The sequence below is a fragment of the Haliaeetus albicilla genome, chromosome 21 (assembly GCF_947461875.1).
Source record: "Haliaeetus albicilla chromosome 21, bHalAlb1.1, whole genome shotgun sequence".
Lineage (NCBI taxonomy): Eukaryota > Metazoa > Chordata > Aves > Accipitriformes > Accipitridae > Haliaeetus > Haliaeetus albicilla.
The window spans coordinates 15,588,756-15,603,819 of NC_091503.1; the positions used below are offsets into that span (position 1 = coordinate 15,588,756).

At 41.2% G+C, this 15,064-nt stretch overlaps 1 protein-coding gene across 12 annotated transcripts in view; it reads left to right on the forward strand.

Annotated features, from left to right (window-relative positions):
- FARS2 (phenylalanyl-tRNA synthetase 2, mitochondrial) overlaps nt 1-14,385 on the forward strand; it is a 249,560-nt gene extending 235,175 nt beyond the window's left edge. For all 12 annotated transcript variants that reach the window (XM_069809022.1, XM_069809029.1, XM_069809018.1 and 9 more), the window contains one exon: nt 14,048-14,385. In XM_069809022.1, coding sequence (XP_069665123.1) covers nt 14,048-14,186 — 139 coding nt within the window. In that variant the 3' untranslated portion in view covers nt 14,187-14,385. The remainder of the gene's footprint in view (nt 1-14,047) is intronic.
- Nucleotides 14,386-15,064: the final 679 nt, after the last annotated feature.

Genomic DNA, 15,064 nt, shown 5'->3' on the forward strand with positions numbered 1-15,064 from the left:
AGTAGCATCACAGCCCTCTCAGCAGTGGGTGCCTAATAATTTTCATATTTTTTGGTACTGTGTAGGTTTCAAAACACGGTGTCAGAACACCAGCCATCCTGGCTAGGTGTGACAAGAAACAGGCAAAGTAGAGAACAAACTCTGCTGATCTGAATGGTGTGGCCTTCCCACGACACTTGGCGAGGTGACTGTTCAGGTGTAGCTACCTGTAATCTCAGAAGGCGCATCTCCTTCCTTGTTTGTTACTGTAGTTCAAGTGAAGAAGAACTACTAGCAGAGATGATGGTGTTTAAGGTCATGCCACCAAATTGCTGCATCTTACGTATAATAAATACCAGTCTCCTCTTCTGTAACTCTAAAGTCATTAATGTAAGAATAACTTGAGTTCATTTCAGTTTGCTATTGTTGCTGTCTGGGTGCAGCTGTATGCAACCTACACTGAATTACCTACAAGTAAGGCAAGTATGTGGGACTGTGGTGCAGGAGTGTGGCATGTATGAGTCTTTCTGCTATGACTTAAGACAATTGTGTCAAGAATTTGATCTTTTTTTGAGGAGAAAGGAGAGTATACATCTTAAACCTGTTTAAGAGAGTCTCCAGTTCAGGGAACAACAGACTGCAGTACTTTCAAAGTAGTACGTGCCCCCATTAAGCCATTCTTCGTTACTGTACAGGCATAAGTCATAAATAGTTTATTTGTTCCTTGGCAACTTCATATTTCATGTAAGAACGAAAGAACACATATGCAATGGAACTTTTATGAGATCAACATTTAATCCCTGAAAAAGATTCAGTAAACATCAAGATTTCCCCCAAACTGGTGATCTTATCAGTCCATGCAAACTTGCAAAGATTAATAAAAAACTAGTCTTTGCAGCAATGGCTATGAATGTATATATACACTTATATACACATATTCTTATACAAGTGCGTGGGGTTATTTTCCCTCGTAGCAGAGTCGTGACCTCTCGTTCTCTACTGCAAGAGGCAGTGTAGGTAGATAAAGTGAAAGGCAGCTCCTTCCTCGCAGCTATTGTATACATAAGGAAGAGGTACAATATGTGAATACAGAACAGCAAGTGAGTGAGAATGGGGAGACCGGGATAAGATGTATGAATACAAGGGAAACATGGCTGGTTACTCAGAGCATTATATTGAGGCTCTGTAAGATGAGATTTCTATTACATTTCTATGTATTTCTTTTATGAGATTAGCTGATCTGCAGTATGTCCTTGGACATGTCATTTCCTCTGTATTCTTCAGTCTCACTACCTGCAACAGGGCCTAAAGTTAATCAGCTTCTATGTCAAAAGGCCATAGTCCCCAGAGCTGTTGTCCTCCTCAGGGCCAACCAGCCTTTGTTCAAGGATTGGTGTCTCAGATGTCTCCTACTCCCTGGACTTCTCCAAACGGCCTTGGGGTGCAGATTTCCAACAAGCTTGTTTGCAACATTGTTTTGTTAGAAGAAAGACTTTGTCCTTACTTTGAGATTGCATGGGGTTGAATGTGAACTTGGAAAGCTGAAAGCAAAGGGTTGACTTCTTGATATAAACTCAGAAAAGTATAAAAAAGAAAGATGCAGTTCAGCCTATCAAGGATATGCAGCATCTTCTGTGGCTGTTCCTTAGAGCTTTCCTAAGGCATCTTTCATTCCCGAAGCAAAGGGGATGAGCAGCTGAGTGACATTCTCCCTTTGGGATACTGTCTTACAGAGTGGACTTTTCTGGGGTTTTTGTTTGGTTTTTTTTGTTGGCTTTAGGCAGTGAAAGGTAACTCAGCAGCACTTTGCTTTCTTATTTGCTATATTTCAACATTGGCCTGTAAGGCTAATGAAGGGGTTGCTGGCCCAAAGAGGTTATGTCATTTTCAGGGGATTCCTTTCCCCTCTCAGCCTGTTGGTCTTTGCTGTTCCCCTTCAAAACTTTTTCCCTGTTTGCTTTATTTCCCAGAAATCCATACTAGAGCTCTTTTGCCAGGTATAGCAGCAATGGTTTGTATTTCCTGCCTCCGTGGCTTCCTGAACTGGGCTTTTTTCCCTATCTCCTTTTAATGCAATGGGATAAACAAATACACTATGTGTACTCAGCTGGAGCTACAAGGAACTATCTTTGCTACCCAAGTAACTTTCTGCATTTTAAAGACCGTTACATTATTTTATGCTAAAGAGTTGAAGAGTACTGCCACCTAGTTCATCCTCCTACTCCAAAACAGGATCAGCTCTACTTATAGCATTCCTGACAGACACTTGTATAACCAGTCCTTAAAGATTTCCAGCAATGGGGACCCTACCGCCTTTCCAAGCGAATTTTCAAGCTGAACATTTCTGCAGTATGAGCTCATTACTTTCATCTCCTGCAGCTTATGAATGTTGATGAACAGATTATTACCTAACTCTGTGCAGCAGCATTTTATGTATTTGAAGGATGTTTTCATGCTTTCTCTTCTTTAGGCCGAGCAACCTGTGTTCTCTCAGTCTTTCCTTATAATGTGTGTTATCTAGACATGTGCTTGTTCTCATTGCTTCCCAGTGATGTGCCTCCAGTTGCCTCACATCTTTCTTGAGGTGTGGAGAGGGTACTTCAGCTGAGCCAGTAGCAGTGTTGAGTAGGGCAGAAGGATGGCACTCTGGCTGCATTCCAGCAGTTTGTCCCAGAGTGGTGCTTGCTTAGCTTAAAGCAGCACACCACCACTACAGATTCACCTTTAGCTCATGATTCTGTGTGGTCCTTAGATGCTTTGTGCAGCAGTGCTGCATGCCAAGTTGTTCCCCATCCTCTGCATGCAGCTAGTTGTTCTTGGCTAAATAGAGAAGCTTATGCTTCTCCTGGTTGAATTGTATCCTTCAGCTTTTCCAGTTTGTCACGATTATTCTGATCTTGTCCGCAGTTATACTTACTGTTTTAGCCAGCTTAATGTAATTTGCCAGTTAACAAACACTTCTGCTGCATCACCTATTCCATTAACGTAAATATTCTGTCATCCGGGAGCCAGGATGAGGAACCCTACAAGAACGATCCTTCAGATTTAGCTATGAACTGTGGGTAACTGCTTCCAGAAACAACAAATTACTGACAGCTACTTCAGGTATTTGGAATATCACCTTTTAGTAGTAATCGTATTGATCACCAGTTTTCTCATCTATCTTCATGCAACTCCCTCCAAGGTGAAACATTTAGGAAGACAGATTTTGTACTACCTAATCTTATGAACTGGATTTAGTATTTTTCTTCTTTTTTTTTTCAATTTTTGTTACAACTTTTCAAAATTTTTCCTAAGATTTTTCAACTTTGTCTGAAACTGCTTGCAACTGCCAATGGATCCATGTTTTGTGGCATGTTGATCTTAGACCATTTTTTCTTATCTGGTTTAGCTGACTGTGAAGATATGTGCCATATACACATACACACCCCTACACAAACACCTGCACCCCATGGTGTTTGCTACTTCCTGCAATTTATTGTTTCATTTATTGATTATTGATTTATCAGCCTGTTACCCCTTTATAGAGGGAAATTAGGTTGTTTTGACTAGATTTACTCAATATATCCATGTTTTCTATTTTCTGTCTTTTTTTATTTCCATTGTGTGCTTACAAGTGGTTTTGTTATCTGCACCAGAGTCTTTCTGGGAATTTAAAGTAAAAGCAAAGGGTCTATAGCTCCTATGGCTTCCTAGCTTTTTTTTTTCATTTTCAAAAATAAGCACTCTCTTTGACCTTTTCCAAACATTTGGCACCTTACTTGTCTTCCATGAACTCTCGAAGACAACTCATAACAGCTCTGAGATTTCTTCTGCTCGTTCCTAAAGTATCTTAGGGCAAAGTTCATCTCTTGGACAATTTGAGAACATTTGATTTACTCCAGTGCTCCCTGTGTGTTACCCATTCTGGGCTGAAATCTTACGCCTTCTTTGCTCGTATTAATTCCTGCTAGTGAGGAAGTAGAGTCTTAGCAAAAATGGTATTTTGATCTTCCTAGTGTAATGTCTCAATGGCTTTCTTTCCTTTCTTGAGTGACAGACCAACAATTTCACTGTACTCACAGAATGATGCACCTCCTTTTGTGCCCTGACCTTTTAGTCTTCATGCCCACGTGGTGTTTTATTGCATGATGCTCATTACTGTAGGAGGTGTTCACTCCGCATACATCCTGTCACGTTCACGTTTTTCTCTTCATTTGTCTTTTCATAAAGAATAGCCATAATATTAAGGGGGCAACATGCCAAACATGGCAGTTAGAGTTTTCCAAGCTAATGCTCATTTTGACAGCTGTAAAAGTTCTGGTCAGTGTACCTGATGGGTATGTGTTGTCATATGTGACACATTCCCCACTATTATACTCAAAATAACCAGGCAAGCCTCATCTACAAGACATAGCCTCTGTCCATCATCGTGGTCCAAAGGTAGTACCTGTGCAAATAGGACCCAGCAAGAGAAGTGTTTAACAGCCAGACCGTTTTCCTGTGTGTTAACACTAGTTTAATCTTCTGGCCAGTAGGTATCCTTACTTTGAGGACTTTTTCTGAGTTGTCTTCCCAAGGCAGCAACTGTCAGAAAAGCAATGAGCACAGGTTTCTTGTGACTGTCTGTGTGGAACCACACTACCCTCAGGGAGGGAAAGTGGGGAGTTTCTGCATCTCCAAAGCAAATCCAGTTAGCCAGATTAAGGCTCATAAAGCCTGACAATTCTGAGAGGAAAAATAATGTATGGACTGGAAGGAGATAGTAAACAACACTTAATTGTGCAAGCAGCTGCAGAATTTTCACTAGGTTTAACAGATACTGTAAGCAGCCCCGTTGAGAACGCCCCTATATTTGCACACACACAGGTACAAATGTTTTTAAGTTGCTTTCTAGTGCTGCAGGCTGCCCAGGGGGGCAGGTGCTTTTAGTGTGTTGCTTTTGCATGAAAAAGGGCAAGTGATTTCTTTTAACCACTGCTTTCAATTTTTTAGCCCCTCCTGTCTTCTGGTCTCAGATTAACTCATCTTTTCCTGCTCCCTTCTTCTTCTCCCCATCCTGTGCTCTCCTGATTTTTTATTAGTTTGTCACTTAACAAACAGCACATTTGGTTATCCTGATGTTGGCTCTGCACTTTTCCCTACCCTGTCCATTGTATATGGGGTGAGTTGCTTTTTCCTGCAGTAGGCTGTTTTGTTTCCAGGTCTGCTGTACAATTTGCAGAAAAGAAGGGTGACTGGAAGTGTGTGTGTGGGGAAAGAGTGACTTGAAAGAAGGGTAACTCAAAGGGTGTGTGCCTGCATTTATCCAAGTCCCCCCTCTCTCATCAATTTGCTGTGTGACCTTGGAAAAATCATTTAGATTCTTGATCTGAGTCCAGAGCCATGTCACTCTTTACCTCAACTCTCAGCAAGTGTAAAGGGAACTTATTAAACACCTAGCTCCTGGGTATGGTGAGGACAAAATCACTAATCTCAGTGATGAAATCTATGCAAGTACCTGAAACAACATTCAGTCCTTTCCATGTGCTTGTCTGCCATCTAACTTTGTAGACCCTGATGTCTGCTAGCGCTCAATGGAGACACATCTGAACCAGCTGTCACTCCCATCCATCTTCATTTCTTAGGAGAACGAATTGTTTTAAATTCTCATATAAATTCCCTTTTTACTCGATTATGAAATATGTTTTAATTTGACAGAGATGTTATTTTTAGTAATACTTTTTGTAGCCTTTAGTATTAACATCTAGTTGGGGGAAAAAACTGCTAAATATTTATACTTCTCTTCTTTGATCTTTCACTCAGAAGAACTGAAAAGGTATCACACTTACTTAACATTTTTACTATAAATATTTTAGATAGCATTTGAAGGAGTCCAAATTCACCTCTCGTGTTAGATTTGTTTGGATTATTGAGATAAGTTGTCACTCTTAAGTGCTTCCAGATGGCATTTCAGTTGCCAATGGTAGGAAACTTTTGAGCGATACTGTAGTGGCTAATGACCAGTGATGGAATCATTAATACTGCTGTTGACAGAAGGAGGACCAGAGCTTCTTCCATCCTCTTACTTGTACAATGTGGCTCAGAAGGACATGAATATAATGTCCTCACACAAGAAGCACAACAACTCTGCAAGCACAATGTGTCTTCCAGAGTTACTCTTTGCAAACAGGTTGTGTCCCTGACCCGCTCCAGTACTAGCCCGTTGCCCTGGAAGGGCACAAGGGGTTGTGAATGAGGTATCTAAGTCACAAAGTTCTGCCAGACCCACAGAGCCTGTTGCTGCCGGAGCTGCCTCATTCTACCACTAAATTACTAGGGATTTAGAAGGTCAGAGAGGAATGTGGAAAAAGTGGGAGAGCCAGCAATGACAGAAAATATGTTGATTTGTTGTGGTTTTACTCACTGAAAATGTATATTTTTCTGTAAGAATTTTCTGGCTAGCACCCAAAACACTTCAGCTGCCAGCGCTGCCAGAACTTCCAGGTATTGCATGCTTCTGTTCTCCTCAGTATGCTCTGATTCCTCATCAGCTATGTCAGCCAAGTTTCTTTTCCAGAGAGAGGAAGAGATCCATCATAGAATTTTTTTGCCTTGGCTTCTCATGGGAAATGTAGTCCTGCCATGGGTTCTGAACTGCACAGGGAAGAAGAAAGTCAAGGAGCTTAGATAGTAGTTCCTATGAGACACGATATCCAAATCAAGTTATTTTGTTCTTTTGTTTGCTGGGTTGGAGAATGTTTAAGCCTCTAGTGGTCAATTTTTAAACAAAAAAATAACAAAAAGTATTGCCCCTTGCATTTTGTTTTGGGGAAAACACCATTATACTTCGAAAAGCATTTGACATGGAACCTTTTCAGTCAAACCTAGGGAAAGTGAAGTGAAATAAAACCCTGTGCTGTACACAGAACAGGTATTCTGTCCCATCTGATGCCAAGACTATCGTTTTTTCTCTCTTACTTTCAGCATCCAATTATTTTTCTATGTTTATTACATAAAATTGTCTCAAGTATTTTACCAAACAACCTTCTCTCGTTTTCCACCACAATGGGTAGAAGTTATTTCACTGTATTCTGTATGTGTGTGTTTGTATCGGAAAGTTTGCTTTTCCCATCTTTATTCCACCTGTGCAGTCCTTGTATCTTTCATACTGAAGAAAAAGTAGGTTTTCGTACCCTATTCTGAGCCTCACAGGCTTGCACATGTTCTGATCTTTGTGTGCATGCCCACTGCACAGCTTTCTTTTATTCCTGAAAGGCTCAGCCTTGGTAAGTTGAGAGACTCATTCCATTAAAAGTTCATAGTGGTGCATCTATCTGGCATGATGAGTGCTCCAGGGTTGCTATGCTGACAGCAAGGCAAGTCTTGAAGATATTCAGCCTCTAGCCTACTCTTGAATCTTCCTGGATTTAGAGCAGGATTTTGAACTGAGTCACTAGATGGAGTGGTGAGCCCCTAAAAATTGAGGAGGCCCGGTGTGAACTGAGAGCACAAAGTTCATCTTACAAGAGGGACAACTCTGAGTCACATCCAAGTTTAAATCCACATGGAATGGATTCCGCAGTATTGGCACAGATCAGACATGATGGGAATTCCGTCGCCTGTGCTTGATAGATGATTTTCCCAAAGAGCAGGAGATTGGAGGACAAGCAGTCATCACTGATGCTGGAATCCATCCCGCTGAGAACTCGTTTCATACCTACTTTACAACCATTGATCATTGCTTTATTCAAGGAATCAATGAGTCATTGTATTAAAAACAAAAACAAAAGAACACAGTCCCAAACCCCAAGGCTTTGCAGTTTTTTCCTGGCCTTCCGTGGCAGCAAAAGTCTGTGTCACAGTTAGCTTATCATCCTGTGGGGAGTTTGGTTTTTCTTTTAGCATAATTTTTGGTTTATATATTTTTTTCTTTTGAAGGAGGATATTTTTCTCCTTATTCTTCACCCTAGTGATATTTCATTGTTGCCTGCATGTAATGGATTCCATTACTTTTGATGCTGTGAGGCTTAAGAGCTTTTTAATAGGAAGTGCTTGGATCTGAGATGGGTTGACTGTATCATCGGCTGGTTACTGAGATGACTGTAACAGTGCACAAGGGAAATACTCACTCAGTTTCTTGTGTAACTTGGTCTATTTACTAGAGTTCCCTCTGCTTGGGAGCTGGCGGAAAGGAGCCCTGTGCCACTTACATTAGTTCTTCTTTTGCTGGCATGTATCAACAAACCAAGGTGGTCTGTTGAAATGAGAAAAGGTTATTAGGGGCCAAAGTGCTAGGCCAAAGCATAAGTAATTGCTTGAATTGTTTCACTAAACATTTGGTGAGTATATCTAACAGCCAGGAGACATTCTCTTACAGGTGATGCTTAGGAATTTTTTTTCAGTATATACCTGTTTATATCTCTTCCCATGTAAGAAATTAGGTGATAGATTTAAGTAGAAAAGGAAAATCATGATCAAAACTCTCTAACCAGCCCAGTGTTTTCGGATACTTGACAATGGCTTAGATTCTCTTTATGGCTGTTTAACAGTGTCTCAGTGACTGAGAAGCTGAAAAGTTTCTAAGTGCTTTCATTTTTCATCTACCTTTCATTATCTTAACTAGTAGGTGTTATTTATGTCCTTTGGCACTGCATCCCATACCGTGTTCTTCATCTCTTTCAATAAGCTGACTATTAACAGAATTTTGACTTTTTTTCCTACATTAAGAGAAAAGCTTAAAATGGAGTTAATATTAACGAAAGAAAGAATGAAAAGGCCAAGCAGGTTCAGGGTTTGGTATTCAGATACAGATTTCACCAAGTCCAATTAGAAAAGAGCAAAAAGTCCATTACTGTCTCAATTTTGTGAAATAGAAGAACAATATTTCAGTCCAACCATCTGTCAATGAACATGCATCTCTTTTAAAGTGACCACCAAGAAAATCCACAGTGGTGAAATAACGTTGACAGTCTCAACATGGTTACGTTGACCTGAACTGTCTTTGAAGCTGAACCATCCTTCTGCCAGGTGTCAGCTGGAAAAGATGTGCAACAGAAATGACCATTCCCAGCTTTCTGTGGGTTTAAAACAACTTTCTTCTGGAGGTGATCTAGTGCCTTTCACTAACATCGAAATCACCTTACAAAAAAACATGTCCATTTTTTAAAATATGCTGTTGTATACAATACACTCTTCCAGAGCAATGGAGTATTAGCATTTGAAAGGACTGATGAGAATGCATCTTTAGGAAAGGCCTTTGTTCAGAGAATTACTGCTATATTCTTCATGCATATCACCATGGTAATTAAATTATTTGCCATTGACAGTAAGGTATATAGCACAAACCTTTTGCCATTTTCCATTATGTGGTTCCTAGCAAAGAATGCTATTTGTCAATTTAAAATTTATAGTATGACATTTAGCAGTTGTAGATGTGGTTTGAAAGCATGAAACAAAAAGGAAAAGGTAGTTGCATCATCATCTTCTTCTTCTTCTTCTTCTTGCAGTTTAATATTCCTCCCCATTTCCACTTAAAACATGAACTGTTCTGGAACTGTTGGAGCCACAAAGCAAAACCAAAGCTGTGCTCTCCACATGGCTTTGGCAACTATGATGCTAGTAACATGAGACAGTATTTTAATTTCTTCCCATCGTTATCCCTCTCAGGACATTGTTGCAAACAAAACAAACCTTTCTCTTTCCCGAGGTCATTTCATGCATACTCAGAGCACGATGTGATCTCTGTGAAGCACGTAGTGGTCAATGAGTACTGTGTGAAGGTTTATGTAAGGTAATTACATAATTAATCTTTGGGGGGAGATATAGGACACAAACTGCTATGGCAGGAATTGAGAGACCCTTAAAGAACCTCATTAACACAACTCACTTAACAGAGAGAGAATAATCTCAAATACTTGCGTTACTATGTGTGTAGATCTTTATTTTTAAATAATATTCTGTAGGAGAAGGTTCAATATAGGTATGGTGGTGAGTAGTACTGCTTAGTGCACTGCTCAGAGTACAAAAGAGGTGGTACTCTTCTTCGCTTTGTGATGCTGTGGGAGATCATCATCTCTACTTTTCTGTTCCCCAAAGTAAATCCAGCTTTCTAGAAAAATGTCTGGTTCTGTGTGTCCTCACCACATAAGAGCAGGGGTAACCTCCCTACAGAGGTCTCTGTGCTTCTGTGCTTTATTTAAGACAGATGGAAAGTAGAACACAGTTAAAAAGTGGGTTTTTTTCCCCACTGCCCCTTTTATCTCCCTCTTCAAGTACAGGATGGAGAAATTTTCATTCTTATTATGGTATTGCATGTGGATGAGACAAATGCCAGTACCAGGCATTTATTCTTTAGGCAACATTTTGGTTACCAAATGACCTGTGGCTTAGTCTTACCTACCTACTGAGACAGATTCCCCAGTACGTTTAGGTGTTTTGCTGTTGGTAGCTTCTGGGTTCAGCTTTCTAGCCAAGTTGTATTTAAAACCAGGACAACATCCTTCAGTGGACTTGGTGTAGGGAGAGCTAACACACAGGTATTAATTTATATTGCCTAACATACCCTTTCATTCTAGCCCTGGTCCCAGTGTCAGGTTGCTTTCATGTTTGTTTTATGACACTAGTGGCAGACTAAGGCCCCTTAATTTCTTGCTGTGCTCAGATATCAGGCTGAAATATCGAAACGTATACACTGACCTTCAGGTTGGCCCCATGCAGTGAATCTGACCTGGCAGTGAGCAGCTCCCTTGCACGTGGAGGCGGCTGCATGCCAATTCCTGAAAATCATGAGGCAAAGCTATTTCCTCCAAAAAATGTATGAAAGAGCATTAGGCATTGTTTCTCTCCAGTGTTTGTTCACAGACATATTCTTGTTTCCTCCTGCAGCATCAGAATAAATCCCTGTCTTCCTTTTCCGTTTGAGCAGTGCTTCACTGTATTCACTGCGTTTCATTACCTGAAAGCCGCAGGCTGGTGCAGAGGAGACTTGTGACACTAAGATCAGCTGAAGCCTAATGGGAGAGGAGTCCGCGTGACTGCGAACCTCATGGACTTGTCTGGCAGTGCAGTTTAGGTAAATAAAGCCCAATGCGCTCACTGTTAAGCTTCTAATTTTTTTTTTTTTTTTTACCTGGTGAAGCTGCTGTTCTAGGTTTTGGCCTCAAATTTTCTGTAGTTCAGGCTAGAGAGCTACTGCTTCTGTATCGTCAGGCTGCAGCATGACATGCAGCAGAGAGTTCATTATGCATTAGCAGAGCCATCTTTAAGGTAGGCAAACACTCTGTGACTCTGCAGAACAAAAAGAAAGCAAGAAAGGGAATCAGCAAACATGTATTATTTGCTGACAATAATTGTTTCCAGTTGCAGCTGACGGCAGTGATTAATCACATTGTCTTAGTATTTTATTTGGGGCAGGGAGTAAGTATTAGGGGGAGAAGAGCCAAGAAGTACTCTTCCCCATTTCCCTTGAAAAGTTAGGTAATACTGCTCTGAAAACAATGCCTAAGGTTTTGAAACTTACAGTGTGTCTTTTATTGAAATAGCATTGAACCATTATACTTCTTTCTAATTAATAACATAGATGCAAATAAACCTAGCTGAAAGGATGTAACATACCAACCATGTGAGTTATGTGTAGCCAAAGGTGTATTAGTAGTTACATCATCTTTTGGCTATAATTAAAATAGGTAATTACATTTAATGCATTCCCAGTTTTATTTCTCCTGCACCAATGCTTAACTTCAGCTGCAGCTAACAGAACTCTAGTCCAGTGCTGCTCTTTAAGACCTCTACCGTCTCCTAATTTAAATGCCTCCTAAAGACACTGGTTTTCCACAACACCCACAAGAAACTATTGCATCCTATTCTGATCTATTTAATTTGGCCCATGAATGAACTGCTCACTAGGATGGAGGGAGGGGGATACATAAGCATGTGAGTCAAGAGAAATCATTACCTTCAGTTAACCATGACCAGTGAAGAAAGAGTGCTGTAGCTACCCCTACAACAGCTTAAATACGTTAAGAAAACTTGTGTTTACATCACGTTAAATGGTGGTAATGAGTTTTCCATCATGGGATATATTCCCAGTATATACAAGACTCCAGGATCAGGCCTGTGACTGTACATCTTCTAAATAGATTTTCAGCCAAAGCAATTTGCAAATGTTTTTGATCATGTGGGTTGCTGTAGCACGGTTAAAAGCTGAAATACTACCAGCTGTAATGGTGTTTGCCAGCCTGGTTTTGAACATTGTTTCTGTTGAGCCCCAATTCATTATCCCTCTCTCCTACTCAAATTTCTCTCTTACAATGTAGCATCTGGCCAAACCCTTGTTATTCCATTTACTTGCCTCTCCCAGATCTGTCCTGTCGACTGCTTTGCAGAGGTGGAACAGAGCAGAGCAACACCTCCGCAGTTACACCTCCCCCTCTTTTCAAGAAGATCACTTTTCTACAGCATTTAACCTGCACACAGGGAAACCTCTCGGCTGGTTTTTAGCAGCTAACTGCAGTCAGCTTAACACTTTATGAAATGCAGTTTGCCCTTTCCTATGCTAGTTAGATTTAACTTGCTTTATCTTCAGAGCAGGCAGAAAGGGAGGAATGCTTTAATTCGACATAAACCTTTTTGTTGTTAAGTGCCAGTGGGAGCAGGGCAAGCTTCCCACCCATGTTGGGTGGGACAAAGTTGGTATCAAATAGCTATTCTGAGATAAAAACTCTCTGTGCCTGTTTCTAGCAGGATTTGAGGTTGAAATGAGTATCTTGAGAGTTATCTTTTTGTATGAGCACATATAACCTTAGTTTTAATCAAGTAGTCATAATAAACATGGTTTCTAACATGAAACAATTTTCATGAGAGAGATGACCTGAAGCTTGCTCGATGCTTTTGTGCGCCATTAAATGCAGATTTCTACCGGTCTGGGAGATCCTTCTGTCTAGTACTTGATCTCTGGTTTCCTGTTATTTTTCCCCTCAGATTTTCATTCTTTCACTGAAGTGTTTACCTTTGAAAGAAGAAGCTGTGTGGGCTCCATTTGAAACTAAAAGTAAAAAGGATGCCACAACTGCCATTTAAATTCAGTAATAAAAGCACTGCAATTGTAGAGATGCCCTTGCAAGAGCTATGTACTCCAGCCTGTTTTTGATGGAAAGCAAGAATATTTTTTGCTGTCTTATTCAACTTACTGGTTTGCTCCTGGTTTTGCGTTAACTTGTCTTCGCCTAACTCAGCAACTCTTAAATACTTCCCCCCCCTTCCCTCTTCTCTGTTCCTTTTGCCTGGTCTCTTTTGCTTTTTCCTTTCCACAGCAAGGGGTAAGAAATTTTGCCGTGTGTGCGTGCTGTCATGTCTCGCCCCATTTCTTCCCGAGTTTGCTGGGATGCTCCTGCACCTCTGGTGCAGTGCAGCCAGTGCCCGGGCGCTGCCCTTTGGTGCTCCACTTTGGGAGTGATGGCTACCCTCATCCTGAGTCCCTGTCCTCCCACAAATGGAGACTTCAGATGCATTTTGCCCTTGTTTCTAGTTTCCAGTGAAGGCAAAGTAGTCACCTGAATTGAAAAATAAATGTTTTACTCTGTTTTGCAGCTGTGTGTTCAGTCTCCTCCCCAGGCTGGAGCCTGGATGGTGAGGCTTGTGAGACACCCCACATTAGCTAGCAACATCGCTCTCCAGCATGCAGAGGTTGCGTGGTATTTTCCTTATGCCCATCACGCCAGCCCCACTGGTCTAAGGGGACTGTGTATTCACGCTGCTCCCTCGAGGTAGCCCCATTAGCATGGAAATGAGAGAGCTGTGGTGTCAGCAGCAGTGCAGTGGTGTTAGCATAGCCCTCCTCCTGGGCTTGTTTGCTCTGGTAAGTAGCTACCACATCGCAATACAAGTTGAAGTATAAGGTGGACTTCAGCAAAGTCCTCTGCCAAAATTAAAATTCATCTCATTCCCACCTCTCTGGACTGTGTATTTTAGCATTAAGGTGATTTTCAAGCAACAGGAACAAAATTAGACCACAGATAAAAAATGATCCAGAGGGTAAGTGTTTGGCCTCATGTATTTGCATTTGTAGGCACGTGTATTTATGAGTCCTCTTTTGGTTTATATTTTGTAGGACAAAGAAGGTCAGCCATTGCTACCGTATCATTTACCGCCACCCAGAGAGGACTTTAACGCAGGACGAGGTGCATCGCATCCATCAAGCTATTGAGGAATCAGCAGTTCGAGAACTTGGGGTTGAGGGCAGGTTCTAGCAATGCTGGTCTGAAGCCCTAATGACAGTTGCTTTTTCCTTTTTTGTTTTTTCTCTTCCGTCTTTTTTTTTTTTCTTTTGGGGGTTGGGGGGTACAAGTAGAGAGAGGGAGGTTTTGACTGAACCTAGCGCATGGAAAACGATTGATAAATGGGCAATGGTAAAACTACCAGATAATAAACATTACTACTGAGAAATCATTGACAAAGCGCTGGCGCTTTATTTTAAGAAATGGGAGAACAGCAGTAATGTAAGATTTCCCTCCTGTTACAATAAGAAGTACACTGCCTGGTGGTTTTCTGTGTTGTTAATTGGTCCCTGGGTTCCATTAAACTGTAAATACTTGGCATTATTTCTGTGTTGACAGGATCTGTCCATGTAACAAGTGAAGCAAATCAGAGACACAGATTAGCTCAGGGAAGAAAAATGCATCCCTCCCTCTTTTTAAAATAAGAAATGTCAGGTTTTGCTTCAAGAAGCCTTCCAAGAAGTACGTCTTGCAAAGTTTGGCTCTCTCACCTTCAGAGCCCATGGGTTTTGCTTTCATCTGCTACGGAGAAGGAGCCAGTGTGGCTCTGGGACCAGGCTTGGCTGTTTTCAAATGCTGGGTCATTGGTGAGTCTTTCCTGTTGGACCCCCCTGCTCCCACAGTGCTGAGCAGAGCCATTTAGCAAGGCCCTGCAAACTGTGCCACCTTCCCCAGGTGAGGAGCTCCCTTGTCTCAGTTCTCCTCACATAGGCACCAGTGCAGGATAAGTCTGTTCCCCTGTCACCATCAAAGGATTAATATCACATGGGGCAGGATGGCAGAAAAGAGAAACTCTTCCTTACAATGCCCTGAAAAGCAGCTGCCTTGATCTCTCACAGTATCTTACTTTC